Source organism: Ambystoma mexicanum, chromosome 1p (assembly GCF_040938575.1).
Source record: "Ambystoma mexicanum isolate Mex_15411 chromosome 1p, UKY_AmexF1_1, whole genome shotgun sequence".
Lineage (NCBI taxonomy): Eukaryota > Metazoa > Chordata > Amphibia > Caudata > Ambystomatidae > Ambystoma > Ambystoma mexicanum.
This window is the reverse complement of record NC_090921.1, coordinates 106,599,176-106,614,676: the sequence shown is the minus strand read 5'-3', so window position 1 is coordinate 106,614,676 and position 15,501 is coordinate 106,599,176. Positions and strand designations below refer to the sequence as shown.

The 15,501-nt window shown below is 44.5% G+C and overlaps 1 protein-coding gene across 3 annotated transcripts in view; it reads right to left on the bottom strand.

Moving 5' to 3' along the window:
* SENP3 (SUMO specific peptidase 3) overlaps positions 1–15,501 on the bottom strand; it is a 407,541-nt gene that overhangs the window by 149,539 nt on the left and 242,501 nt on the right. For all 3 annotated transcript variants that reach the window (XM_069644338.1, XM_069644347.1, XM_069644357.1), the window contains exons 4-5: positions 12,725–12,836; positions 3,080–3,227 (exon numbers count right to left, since the gene is read on the bottom strand). In XM_069644338.1, the coding sequence (XP_069500439.1) occupies positions 3,080–3,227; positions 12,725–12,836 (260 nt within the window). The remainder of the gene's footprint in view (positions 1–3,079; positions 3,228–12,724; positions 12,837–15,501) is intronic.

The window sequence follows — 15,501 nt, the reverse complement described above, 5'->3', positions numbered from 1 at the left end:
ATGTCAAGCCATATGTTGAAGTCTCTTAAGAGGGGGAGGTTGGGATGGCTTAGTTGGAGGGTGGCAATAGCGTCACAGAGGTTGGTTTGAGAATTGTCTGTCGTAGCCGGGAGTTCTGTAGATTATTAGGAAGCTGTGGGAGAACGATGGTGGAAGGGATAGTTTAACATGGAGTGATTCGCAGGAAGGAATGGAAGGTTGGTTGTCGATGACTGAAGCGTGGAAGTGAGACTTGAAGGCAAATGCTATTCCACCTCCTCTAGAGGGACGGTTCAGTGGGATGAGCGAGTAGTCCGAGGGGGTTAAGGGGGGGTAAGCTTCATTGGTGAGCGGGGCGAGGTCGTCAGAGAACCAGGTTTAGGTGATGAAGACCAGGTCTGGTTTGTCGGATGCGAGGAGGTCAAAGATGCTGCGTCTGTTTTTTGCTACGGATCGGGCATTAAATAGGATGCAATCCAGTTTGGTAGATGAGGTTGATGTCAGAGTTTCAGAGATGGGGGTTGGGGGCGGGGGGGAAGAAGGGTGGACACTGGGAAGCGAGAAGGGTGGGGTGGTTGATGGTCGATGGGAAGAGTGGGCAAGCAGAAAATTTGGTGGGTTTCGGGTGGGAGTGGATGGACGCACGAGATGGGATGATTGGGTTTGGCACGGGGGATTTGAAGGACTGTGGGGATTAGGAGTTTCAGTTGTGGTCGGTGAGAACTCGAGGGAGAGAGGTTTCAGGGAGGGTGAGGCGTGGGGCGAGAGTGGCGATTGTGGGGATGAGGAGGTGGATCGTGACAGGGGAGGCGATGAGTGCTGAGAGATTGAGGGGGACCAGGTACGTTTCCTCTTTAGTGTCTTTGTTGCGATTGGTGTGTGCGAGAGGGTGGGGGGGGTCAGAGGGCGAGCGGGATGAGGCTTCTGTTCTTGCAAGGGCTGGGGGGGAAGGAGTGCGGTCATGGGGGGTTGATGGTGGGTGTTAATGGGAAGGAGTGGGAGTGGATGATTGTTGGGCAGGGTGTGCCTGAGGGGCTAGTGAGGGGAGCGGGCATGATTGTAGTAGGCTGACCGGTGGAGGGGTTCGGAGGAGCAGTGGTCTTAGGGCGGTTGGCTCGTCATCGAGCCCCTCTGGCTTGGTGTTTGGGAAGGGGATGTGGGGAGGGTGGGCTGAATTGGGGAAGCAGGGATGAGAGGTAGGGCAGGCAGGTGGGGGGGGGGGGCAGTGCATGGGGATCATTTCCGGCAGACCTTGGTGGGATTGGTGCACTCATGGTTAGTAACTGTGTTATAGATGTGTTGGGAGATTCCGTTCACACCATCCGACTTTAGCTCTAACTCCGGCTGTTGTAAATGATCAGTGTTTTTACGATTTGCAATACCACAGCAGTACCTGCTGTTAGGTACAGTTTCAGATGCAAATTACACTTTATATTTGAACTTTGGAAATTCAGTTATACCACTAGGTGAGATTATTCACTGTTTCTAAGTTCAACAGGGTGATATTATTCATGTATTCTAGATTTTAATGTTCTAATTGCAGACTAGGCTGCCGGTATGCCTTTAGGCAGTTTTGAAATGTAGCTAGACCATAGAATATGCTATTAGGCAGACTATCTAGTAGCACTACAGCCGAGTTACGCTGTTAGGAGGACTTTCTTCTAGCAGGCTTGGATACAGGTATGCTATTTAGGCAGAATTACAAATGTAACACCGCATATATGTTTTTAGGTGGACATTTAAGTGGGATTTAGGAGGACTTTTTAAATGCGAATTATGACACAGATAAGCTATAGGGCAGGGCAGACTTTCTAGACTTTGGCACAGTGAACGTTATTAGGGGCACTGTTTAAGTTCCGCTATGCCAAAGTGATGTTATATACACTTATAAATCCAACTTTGCACAGAGAGGATATTAGGCACACTTCTAAATTCAACTTTGTACCACCAGGATATTAGGCATACTTCTCAATTCAATTTTGCACAGCCAGGATATTAGGCATACTTCTAAATTCAACTTTGCACAGAGAGGACGTTGGGCACACTTCTAGATTCACCTTTGCACAGAGACGATATTAGGCACACTTCTAAATTTAATCAAGGCACACTGTTAGGTATGCCTCTAAATTCAAGCAAGGCAAGCTTCTAAATTCGATCAAGGCACACTGTTGGGTATACCTCTAAATTCAACCAGGGCACGCAATTAGGCACACTTCAGAATTCAAATTTGCACAGAGAGGATATTAGGGACACTTCTAAATTCAACACAAATAGGATTGCACAAATAAGATATTAGGTAACCAAATTCAACTTTGCACAGAGAGGATATTAGGGAAACTTCTAAATTCAACTTTGCACAGAGAGGATATTAGGGAAACTTCTAAATTCAACTTTGCACATAGCGGATATTTGGCCCACTTCTAAATTCAGCTTTGCACAGAGAGGATATTAGGTACACTGCTAAATTCAACTTTGCACATAGAGGATATTAGGCCCACTTCTAAATTCAGCTTTGCACATGGAGGATATTAGGCACGCTTCTAAATTCAACTTTGCACAGAGAGGATATTTGGGACGCTTCTAAGTTCAAGTGGGCCGGGGAGGAACGTGCAGGGGAGAGAGAAACACCAGGCCACAAGCCCTACTGAAAATGAACACCAGTAATACCAACTCTGTTCACTCCAACAAAAAGGTGGGCAGCAGCTCTACTCACCTCGCTCTGGATCAAAAGTATGGTACTACAATGGTGGCATGCACAGTCTCCTCCCAGCTCCTTCCCTAAATCAATGCCAACTTTAAACTAACAATTTGAAGGCACGTGTTACAAGAATTGTGCCTTAAATACAAAGAGCGCAGATCAGTTGACTTTTCTACCTCAATTCATGTGCAGGTTAAAATATACCAAAGTCTATCCAACTAGCCAGTTTCTAAATGCCTCCAAATTTTAACATTTTATTGGGGGACAGCTGAAGCACATATTACAATGTGTCACCACAATCTCCCTGAGCAGAGTATTTTTGTCTCTAATGCCACACACAGATGCACCCCCCACCCAATGCAGCGATACGATGACAGCTCCCCAGCTAAAAATCTTTCATACCTGGTCATTGAGCCAGTTCTGCCCATACAGCGTGCCAAGGTCGTCCATAGACAGCACATGCCGCTTGTAGTTCACCCGGAAGCCTCGCACCATGGCATTGCCGGACATACGCTGGTAAGACTGGATCAGCTGGTACACCAAGGACTTCCTACAAAAAGGGACAGAATATGCATGTATGGAGGGAGGCAGAGGATGGCAAGAGAGTGAGTTGAAGGATAAAAATGTGCAGTAGCAATTCACTTCTTTAATTAGCCAATCCCGCCCCCCCCCCCCCCATCCTCAATTCATACCTCAGATCTTCATTGATTAATATAAACACCCCTCCAGCAGTTCAGGGAAGAAAGCAATTCACATCACCGCCACTTTCACACCAACAGGTTCCCTGCTACCTCTCCCTCTATTAGGCTTCTGTAAAATAAGCCACTGATTGAATCTGCTCTGCAGGAGTCTCGTCTCCTCGTAGGATGCCCCACAACCACATGGACCCTTTAACCTCGACAACCAACACATCTTCACTTTCACAGAGCTACCTCCACACATCTGGCAGCTATGCTTAGTTTTGCATTTTCCCTCTAAATTACTCTCCCTTGTTCAATCTGTAAATGGACCAAAGGCCCTTACCTACTGCATACCATCTCCCTCTATCCCACTGCCACCTTCACTGAAGAACAAATTAGAAGTTCAAATTCCCCATGAGCCACGTTTGAACACTCTTAATGCGCCTCACCTAACTAATCGTACCCCAATATCAACCTCTGAGACACCACATTTAAAAGTGAGCAAAAACCATCAATTAAAGAAACAGGATCACGTGTCCACAACCCCGGCCTCTCATAATAAACACTACGCCACAACCAATTTGTATTTTATTGAATTCATAAAGCGCCTTTGGATTCTCTTTATTATTCAGCGCCTTTGGCCAAACAGTACAGTTCAAAGTGGTAAGAAATTGGACATAAGTGATGTCTCGTCATGTTCCAGAGGATTTATGATTATGTTAAAGGTTGAAATGTCTTATTTAAGCAATAAAACATGTTAAAAAAAAGTGATGGTTACATCAGCAGAGCGAGAGAGCATAGAATTTTAGGAAACAAGAGAAGTTAGAAGGTAGAGTTTAAAGTTTGTTTGGGATGATCGAAGTCAATTGGGGAAGAGTGTTCCAATGTTTATGAGCCAAAAGAGAAAAGGAGTAGAAAGGAGACGAGGCATAGGGAGTTTTAGGAACGGTTAAAAAAACAAAAATAGATTGAGATTCTAAGGTGTGCGAAGGGACACAGAACGAGAGTAGGGAGTACAGATAGGGGAGTCGGGCTACGAGTGCATTTAAAGACAATCGAATGAAAGTGATACAGAAGACGAGATTCGAAAAGAAGAAATTAAATTGAGAGCAGGTAGGGTGTGATGGGGAGCAAGGGGGTAAGGAGAAAAGGAGACAGATGGAAGAGTTGTAGACAGAGTGAAGAGGGAGAAGGTGGGAGGCAGGGAGACCAAGCAATAAAGATAATTAGTCGATTAGGGAAAAGACAGGAGAAAGGAGGAGTTTAATAGCGGAAAAAGAAAAATAGGAACGAGCACAGCGAATGTTAAAAAGCATAGCGACAGGAGCCGCCAATGGGGGAAATATAAAGGGAGGAGGAGAGGGAATGGGGAAAGATAACACCCAGGTTGTATGCTGAAAGTGAAAAGGAAAGAGGATGGGGGAAAGGGGGATGGTGGGAAAAATAGAGGAGGGAAATAGCAGAACCTCAGTTTTTAATTAATTAAGATGTAAAAAACAAGAAGACATCCAGTTCTGGACAGCTGAAAGACAGTTTGAAATGGTAGAGTGTAGAGCAAGATCTGGGCGTCTGTGTATGGGTGAGAAGAAAGATGGAAGGAAGAGATTAGGGCAGAAAGGGGAGCGGTGAAGGGAGAAAAGAAAAGGCCAGAGTACCGAGCCCTGAGGGACACCATAAAGAGGGAGTGAGGGAGAAGAGTGTCCAGCCCAGTTAACATAATAGCTCTGTTGCGAAAGGTAAGAGCAAAACCATTTGAGGGCAGACCCAGAGATCCCCAAAGTGGAAAGAGGAAATAAGGAGTGGTCCACAGTCTCGACCGCCGCAGACAGATCGAGAATAATAAGAATAGAAGAAAATGTGGAATGGCGTTCTGTGAGGAGAGAATTTAAAACATGGAGGAGAGCAGTTTCAGATGAATGAGACAGACAAAAACAAGACTGCAAAGGAGGGATAAGAGTGACGATTCAGATAACGGGTTACCTCGGTATAGGCAGCCCATTCAAGAATGTTAAAGAGAAAGGGAAAATAGGGTGAAAGTTAGCAGGAGATGATGGATCAAGAGAAGGTTTATTCAGGATGAAGGGAGGAGTTGATAAGAGGTAATTATGGAAGAAGATGGGGTATACTTGGGGGGGAGGGGGGATAAGAAAAGAGCAGAAGTGTCCGAGTCCGTAAGAGGAGAGAATGATGAAAAGGAGTGTAATGATGGTGCGGGTGAAAGATCGACGTAGGTTATCTACTTTAGATGTAAACTAGTTTGCATAATCAGAGGAAGAGGCACGAAAAGGCGGATGATCAGGGGCTTTTGGAGAGAGGATATTTGTTAGGGAGAATGGTCAGTTTCTGTGCTAATTCCCTTTAACGTGACACACCCCCAGCACTTTTGCTGGACTCTTGTACTTTTTATGATTTTAATCTACTGAGTGGGTGGAACTTTTCACCACTCACTCATTCGGTTTTTCTGACTGGGATTTTCATTCTTACTGTTTTATGGAGTTTGGTAACCTCCATATGTAAAGACAGGCATCTGCTTTTTGCTTATTGTCACCCAGCACCCTATGTGCAGTGTCACTGGGGAGTCCCTTGGACTCCTCTTTATGTTTAGATACATTTTCATGTGAGAACTACAATTCCCAGGAATAGTAAGAACTTGTATCTTACTTACCTTTCGTTTGTGGGTCCAGCACACCACCCTATGTAGGGTGCTGGGGGGTAACATTGTAACTCCTTCTCTCACTCCTCATGTAACATTTTATTACTAATGACCAACTTAAATGGCTGGTGGCAGTGGTTGGTTTTTACTACCTTTTGTACAGGTTACTAGCAGGCCGATTTCCAAGCTGCAGTAGAGCCCCCACGGGTGATGATTTTCTCAAAATGCCCCACCTCCTGGCCTGGTCTTTTTTTGCCATTTTCCGTTTGTCAGTTCCTTCTGGGCTTTTCTGCTCTCCTTGAGAATAGATTGGAGTCCTTTGTGAGTTTTACCTTTGGCGGGCTTCAGCCCTAGAGCCCGCCCAGGCTCCAGTATGTCTGGGAAGGCAGGAAGTGAGGGAGGAGCCTGAAACTTCACTGTCCTTTGTCTGTAGATCTGCCTGGCTGAAAACAGATCCAACTGGTCGGCTGGCTGACCCGGATCAGCTACCTAAGAGTTCTGCTCGCAGGTGCCATTATGGCCGCCAGGTCTGACCTGGCGGCCGTACCGGCACCCGCGAGCAGAGCATGTCGGATACACCGGCACCATTCTGAATGGTGCCAGTGCAGCCAACCTCCCCATTTTGCGGGCCCCAGAAATGTTCCCAAGCTTGGCGGTAGCCTGCCGGTTTTACCGGCAAGGCTACCGCCAAACTTATGAGGCCTAATGATTTTGGGACTACAGACAGTCGACCACTGGAACAAGGAATCCTAAGAGAAGGACGAGCAGGGACACCAGCAGCACCTTCCAGGAAAGCAGAAGCACCGGTGAAACCTTGCAGCTGTGCCTACCATGTTTTTCAAACCGACAGGGAAGACCCACCAAGGACGACTTCCTCTCTTAGGCTGGTGGGACCAACTAGCCTCAAGACCTTCATTGTGGACAAACAAGGGGGGGATCCTGGGAGTGTCTCTCTAGAGGCCTTTATCCCGGGTTAGAGTCTCAACCACAGTCTTTAGCTCACCCTCCCTTCACAGAAGAGAAATGTTCACTACATATCAGTCTTTGTCCTGCCCAAAGACAGTCCAGCACCGAAATGCCAGGCAATTCTCTTCTGAACAAGAGTACCTGGGACTGCTGTTGGTACTCTTGTTCAGAAGAATTGCCTGGCATTTCGGACCTGAACTGCCCCTGGGCAGGACAAAGACTGATATGTAATGGAAATTCTCTTCTGTGGAAGTGATAGTGAGCTAAATAATATGGTTGAGAGTCTCCTGGGATATAGGCCGGTAGAGAGGGACTCCCAGGACCCGCACCCCTTTGTTTTTGTTTCTTCATTTTGGGCCATCCCCCAACGTCATGCGACTTTCCTGGGCTGAAGGACACCAATACCCGGGGAACCTGGACCATCGAGTGAATCGTCATCCGAAGATCGAATCCGGCTGAAACTTTATAGGCATCCGTGTGGACCTACAGAAGCCGGACTTCTTCACCAGAGTTCAGGACTGAAGAAAATCCAACCGGCGCCAAAACCACAAAGAGCCGCTGAAGTGAGCGGAAGCCATTGCTGCCGAGCCCTTCTCCAGAGTGCTGCCGCAGAAGGCCACCAGAGGTCCTCCGATTCGTCACCACGACCAAGGAGCAGGAATCAGGGTCTGCATCATTGCATCTAGAATGAAGCCAGTTACAATTTCCTCTTCATCTCTAAGGTACTGTGGCTGTGGGGTTTGGGGTGTAATTGCCTTGTTCATTTTGGGTGCTTACTAGTTTGGGAAGTGCTGTTTTCTTCAAGTTGGAGTTCACCTCAACTTCACTGTGCAGACTTTGCAGTCTGTGTGTGAACAGTAAGGCTCCCATTGAGTCTCTGTGTTTTCTTCAGGAACTATTGACTGCTTAGCTAACTACATCTGAAGATCATCAGAACTGTACTATTCATTTGACGTTGGCTGTATTGGTTCCCCAAAGAAGGTCCATCTTCTGTTTGGCAATGCTGGATCCTCCGTAGGTTTTAATCGTGAACACTTTTATTACTAGGAAGCAACCTTCCTACATCCCTCGGGGCAAGTGTACTTGTTAATTACAGTTGCTAGACTGAATAGTGTATAAGCTTTATTTTCCCTCCTTCTTTCTTATTTCTCAAAAGGTGATACTTCTAAATGCTTAACTGATGTCACTGTGTGCTGGAAATGAAAAGTATAACCAAAAGTTACTCACCTGCATTATTGTTCCATGTATAAACTTAATTCAATTTCTAATGTAAGGTTATTCTTAGTTGCTGCCTTTTAGCATTGATTGTGGCTTGTATATATAAAAAATAAATATATTTGTCAGGTCCAGTCTTGAATCTTCCTGCTGGAGTGATTCTGGGCCCACCAGACCCCCTAAATCTGCCTGCCCAACAGTCTTTCAACAGATAAAACTACCAAGCTGGCAAACCCAAGGGGAAAGGGGAATGGAGGATAAAATAACAAAAGACAGATCTTCACTGGCTGGCACTGTTGTTCTCTGGAGCTGGATATACGCCTCAGTGTCTGTGCAATCTAGGAGACAAAATATATATATATATATATATTATATATATATATATATATTAATAATCAATCCACTCTAGCTAATTTTACTAAAATGCTACCACTCTCCTTTTTATACCTGTAGCCTATGCATTGATGCCGATAGGCTTATTCAGTTTGTAGTTCAAGTATACAATTCTGTAATCATGGTTTCTTCTTCTACTGTGGTAATATTTTCTTTAGAAAATGCCTTGGTTTTAGTTTTTTGTTCACTAATATGTTTTCAACTTCTCATTCACAAAAATATATATAACATAAAAATGTACTTCTTAATACTCTTTCTAGTATTTATTGCTTCAGAAGAAAGTATGTTGCTTAAAATCAAGTTAGCACAAGTTGCGCAATCATCCGATGCCAAAATATGTAAAACTCTTCAAAAGATTGACTCCGAGGCAACGAGTTCCGCAAATCGTTTACTTCCAGTAAAACGTCAGACGTCACAACGCTTCATGTACTCGATAGTCCTGCAAAAACAAACGCTTCCAGAAAAGACGTCAACGCTTCACGTACGCAATTCAATTGTCCTGCAAAAACGATCGCTTCCTGAAAATACATCACAACGCTTGCACACGCGTATGACGTTCGTAGGGTTCCTTATTCTAACTTCCTAGACGCGCACTGCGTATTACTCAAAAGGAAAAGAAACGCTCGCGCATGAAACTGCTAGCGAGCGTATTTATGTTAAAAAACAAACAAACACGCAAGTCTTTAACGAAGGATTACGCGCTTTGTTAGTAAATATTACACACGCAAAATACACTACGATTCAAAAATGATGCGCAACAATTTAAGTTCAAACATTAACACAACCTTTTTCTTCAACCAAAAAATAAATATTAACATTAGATTCCACTCAGTTTTTTCTAAGGTTAATTCGAACTGAAAATCCTTGACGTTAGACTTTGAAGATTAAATAAAGTTAGCTTGCTTCATCTGTACAAATCTTCACAGCTTCTTGGATTAGCTTCACTTCAACTTCGAACCAGTAGTAAATGGAAATTCTAAAATAATCTTGGGATACTAAGAATTAAGTACACTTTAAAATTATTCACTAGAGCTAAAGAAACTGCTACCTGCCTCAAAGGCTACTAAAATGAAAGGCCGTTTAGAACTTTGCGCTACATTCCAAATGACCTCATAACTATTTACACCAATCATTGTTGCAGAAAAGACTCTTCATCTTGCTTTGGGGAATTAAGCGATTCCTGAATTTAACATTAAGGAATATTTATACAAGTTCTAATTCTAATCGAAACATAACCCAAACATCACACTTCTAAGTAAAACTACATCCAAAGGGTTTTAGTGCTAAATGATGATTTCTTAATTTAATGTGTAAGTAAATGAAGTCTATGAAATTTACCTTCGAATTGTAATTGTATGTCTTAAGGTTGTGAACCTTTGAAACTCTAGAAATGTACCATGGAATCCTGACAATATTTGAATATAGCTTTAAGTTGTGCAAGTGTTTTATTGAGTCTGTGTACTGCTCTACAGCTCACACAACTCCCTCCTAAAATGAGCCTGGCTGCTCAGCCACTCTACCGGTTTGTGTAGTTCAGGCCTAAATGTTGGGTGCCTAATACCAAGAGCTAAGTCTTATGCAGACCCACACCAGTTGGGCTTTAGAAAAACGTACCTAACAATATTGTGTAGAAGCTGATAGAGATGACAAGGGTGATGAGATAGGAAAAGTGTGAGTACGGAGAAATAGGATATCTTAGCAATAAGTAAAGCAGAGTCAAAAGAAGAGTGCAACAAGGAGAGCGTAGCAAGATGAGGAGGGGAGAGAGAGTTTTTCCATAGCCGTTTGGCTTTAGGTAGGCTGCAGCGAACAGAAATAAGACTTGCAGAGAGCCAGGGCTGTGAAGTTTTACGAGTGGGAGAGAAAAAATGTAGAGGAAAAGTGAGTCAAGGACAGATGGCACAGAAGAATGAAGGGTACCAACAGCCGAGTCACGAGAAAAGCAAGGGAAGAGTGAGATTGGAGGAAGGCAAGAATTCAATGACGAGAGAAAAGGTGAAGAATCAAAAGAAGAGAGACGACGCGTAAAGATAGTCGAACAGGAGAGAGAGGGGCAGGAGGAGAAAGAGAGAAGTAGGTGATCAGAAGCATAAAAAGGGGAAAGAGGAGACAGGAGGTAGCAGGGGAAAAAGAGAAGATTAAGTCTAGGCAGGAACCAGACTGATGAGAAGGAGGAGAAGGAAGTGCAAGCAATCGGGAATTAAAGAGAATTGCCAGGCCCCCCGTGTCTAAGTGGGTGTGGGGGTATGAGAGAAGGAAGTAGAAGCAGTGTGAAGGGAAACCATCGGGGGTGATCCAAGTTTCAGTTACACAAAGAAAGTGGAAATTAGACCGAAGGAAGAGGTCAAGAATAGAGTGTTATTTATTGCAGATAGAGCAAACATTTAAGAGACCACCGTGGAATTGAGGGAGCATAAGCGAGCAAACAGTAGAGCAGGAGGAGTGCGATAAGTTATTCTAGAGGTAATAGGACAAGGCATAAAGACAGAATAGGAAGGAAAAAAGTAGATGAATAAAAGAGAAGTCAGCACATGATCTGCCACGAGCGGGAATAAATATTGAAGATCAAAGCCTTTTAAGAAGGTCGCCTTTTGAGAAGGGTGCCAAAGGCTACAGATGTCCCAGAGGGGCTCCTAGAGTAGCAGTCACGTGGAAGAAAGCGACTGTGCCAGTCACCAAGCACGTGGGTGGTGGTGGGTGGAACAGGATTATGGAACTCGCTGCAGTGGTGATGTAATGGCTATGATGGAAGTCAGTTTAGAGGTCCATGAACGAAGGCACCACGTCGGCAGCAGACGACAATGGGAGACCAGCGCTATCAGTCCAGGGAAAGGCACGAAGTAAGAGAAAATAGTAACGCAGAGGCAGTGGAAGAGGGTAATTCCAAAGTCCTAGGCAGATGTCCAAGCACAGGCCGCAGAGGATAACAGGTGGAGAGCGCTCTTTTGCTGAGATCTTGAGAACTACAGGTCTTGAGAACTACAGGTCACATCCTGGTGTGGGCTACCGCATGAGAAGTAGGTGAAAGAGGCTGAGGATACTACCCCAGACGTTACCTGCAAGAGGGTGGGGGAAGTCACCAGGACATCACAATCACTCATTGGACGCCCACTTCATTTAGGAGAGTGGTGTCAAACTATCCACTCTACACCCACTATCCTGGTTTAAGCAAGAATGTACTGCATAATAGGGTGCAACATTTGCGCTCGCCACTAAACCATCGGTTAGTGATATTTGACTATTGGCAAGTGGAGAATGGCGTACTGCATGTATATAACTGAGGTGGTGAGTGACTTATGGCTGGCTAGTAACTTGAATTTTTGCTCCCACAGTATAATGTGCACTAGTTTCTGATCCATTCTACACAGTTTTTGTTCAATAAAATGGATCCCAATGAATACAAATGCACATACCTGCATGTCTTTTAAACTGTCACCATTTTATTTCAAGATTAGAAACCATCACAGGAACCAGTGCCACGGGATAGGGAATAGAATGAGGCAGATTATGAAGTGAAAACAGACTACCAAAGAGGTGGTGATGGGCTGCGCACGCTCACTATTTCAAAGTGATTCGGACATCCTTGATCTAGTCTACTAAAAACCGTACCCAATCTCCTCATTCCTCCTGCGGATGACGATCCCAAAGCGCAAGCACATTTTAGCAGGATCCAAACCAGCATGCGCGTCTGCTCAACACGTGCTACTGTAGGACTAATCGGCTGCACCACAGCTCACCTTGCCTAATGTTACCCCAGTAGCACCTGGGAAGATTTGGCTGGTAGAAATCCAATAGCCATTATCAGCAATAGTCCCATCCATGTTTAGCAGGTATCGCCAAGTATTGAGAGAATCTTAAAAATCACTGAGCTGATCCACCATACTGTGCTCTCAACTAGAAACATTCTAGATAAAAGCCATTTATTTCACCAATTCTTTGACCACCTAGCCCTATATAAGTTACTTCAGTAGCATCTAGACAGACCAGACACACTGGAGACATTGCAGCAGCAGCCCTTGGTATTGACCCTCTAGCAGCCCTCCCCTACCTGGCCAGGATTCTATTGTTGGACATTTACTCTGAGCATTTTTCTATCTATTTGCATGTTGGATACCCCAAATAAAATGCACCAGTCTTTACCTCTGTGGTGTTGAAAAGACCTCCTGGAAAACATCCTCCAGCTTTTCAACCACTTCATCAGTGCCAAGTGGAATGAGGCTGCCATAAGTTGACAAAAATTGATCCAAGATACCTAGCAGGACAAGAACAGATATTCAAGTGTAGAACGCACAACACAGCAAGACAGACCAACAGTTGGCGTGATATTGGTTTCAGTGGTTAGCTAAAAGCATACAACCATTCTTCTTGCAGCATTAAATGTAATTCTGCTTTTTTATTCTTCATTTGATCCAGTAAAGGGGCAGAGTAAGAATGCTGGGTGGCAAAAGAGAGGGGTGTACAAGATACAAGTATTTACAGTGGGCAAGTTACACTACGCAACGTTTTTTACTGTCAGGACTACTGTACTTTTAGTCCATAGTATCTCTACCCCCATAGATGAGAGTTCCTGCTCAAAGGGACTAGATTCTTAAGTGCATTTAAAAAAAGAAATCCCTCGAAGTCGATTAGATGTGCAGTGGTCCATGCCCATCTAAGCGCCACCCACATCCTCGCATTGGCAGTCCTTTCAGTCGCCTAAGCTGAACCGGACTAATTTAGCAGGAAATGTGGGAAGTGTATTAGGATGGAAGGCAGACTACAGTAGCCACTATGTTGAGTAATTTCGATGTTCCGCCACCTTCCTCCATATTAGTGGGAGATTCTGAATCGTTCACACAATGAAGGGGAGGCGGACCAGGCACTGTCTATCCAAAAAGATTGCTCAAGTCCACTTGCCCAAACCTGGCATCTGCCCGAGAGATGGAATCTAAGTAGTAATGACAGAAGAAAGCATAAAGCGAGGCCCAAGTGTACCCCTGGATATGTCCTCCCAAAGAACCCGACTCTGGAAGGACACGGAGGTCTACTTGGTCCAAAACTGAATGGGCATGAAGGCCCTTGAAAAGGAGGCAATCACTGGTATTTGTAACTGTTTGTGAGGAAAGATCCTACCCACAGAGCTAGTGTACTTAGAGGTCAACTTGCTGCACGACTTGCCCACCACAGAGAACAAAGTCTGAGGACATGAACTTGCCAGTCCTGCCCACGTAAAACATCAGAGCCTCCGTGTTAGGACAGTTTTTCTGTAGTCCAACTAAGAGTTTAGTAAAAACATACAACCGAGATAGCACAAAACTTAGTATAAGGCTGTACCACCAGAGTATTTTTTCCCTTTATTTACATTTCTGCAAATTTTGATTAACACCCGAGTATTTGGTAGCGTAGACAGAGCAGCCAGGCTTATCTTAGGAGGGAAGGAGGGCTGTAGGAAGGTAAAAAGAACTTGTAGTATACCACGGGTTCAACAGAAACACTTAAACCGGAAGTTTAATAAAACAATAAAGGTTTATTATAATTAGACCAAGTAAAGTCTTGGAATAAGTACTTTGTCAGAGTCATAAACACATTATTATAACACAACACAATGCTTTAAAGCACACAGACCAAAGTATGGACCCTGTTCAGGAAACTAACAGTATTTCTAGGGAAGTCAGACCTTATCAAACACATTTAGTATAGGAGACACCTATTCACGTGGAGTAAAACCATCAGTTACTTGATACTTTACAATAAGTGAAGGGTAGTCGCCTCTCTCAGTCATGCAGTGACAATCAGTTGAGGAACATTCAGGAGAACCTCAATTATTCCAGGTGAGTAAGACCTTATGGTGCAATATACAGTTGCATATCAGATCAGTGGAACACAGAAGGTAAGCAATAACCTTCTACACTAATTTAGGATTGCACCAGGCAGACCAAGTTCAGCTACACCTACAGCACACTTTCTAAGAATGGCACCCAGCAATTCAAGGCAGGTAAAGCCTAAGGCAGACTTATTCTAGACAGGCTAAACAGCAGTGAGAGGAAGCAAGACCCAGTTGGTGAATGTATAAATACCAAATGGGAAGTCCTCGTGTTGGGCTTTGCATCATCCAGGTGTATCATTAATGTCCATCACACTGGCACTATCTTGGCTCAAGGTCCTTAACCCACCCTCCTTCTCTTTGATCGGCACCTGTCGTCCCTCATCAACTTCCTTCCCACACCTGCTATTTCTTCCTCCACTCTCTCCGTCAACCCCTCCTCCTACTGTACACCTCGGAAAACCATCAAAGGAGAAGACCTCTTGCATCTTGCCACACTTAATGCTCGTTCTGCCATCAAACACTCTGCTGACATCTGCCTCCTTCTTGAAGACATTGACCTCGATATCCTTGCTCTTACCGCAACGTGGTTCAATGCCAGCCCACTGCTTTTGACTCCCTTCTCCCGGATGGCTATAAAATCACCTCCAAGTCTCGCCATAACCGTGCTGATGGTGGAGTTGCTCTGATCTCTTGCTCTGATCTTCCCTGAGTGGGTCCCTTCTTCCCTCATACCCACCCAGCCCTACTCTTCCTTTGAGAGCCTGGTGTTAGGCAGAAACCTGTGCAGTTCCCTCTGGGACCACTGCAAAAGATTTAAGACTACATGTGTTGGCAGAAAACCCACTTGGTAGCAGTCTGCACCGCACAGATTCACTGTGGTAGCTGTGGCTGAGCAGCCAGACTTCCCTCAAGACGAGTTAGGCAGTATACAGAGGATACATAATAGGTACAGAGGCACAATAGCACAGGCAAACACTGACCAGAGCTAGGTGTAAAAGTATAAACTTATTTATTAAAGGTACACTCATAAATTACACTAGCACATTAGAAAAGGTAAGAAAGTCAAACACAGTTACTATTACTCATATGTACATCCCTAATCGTTTGTTGG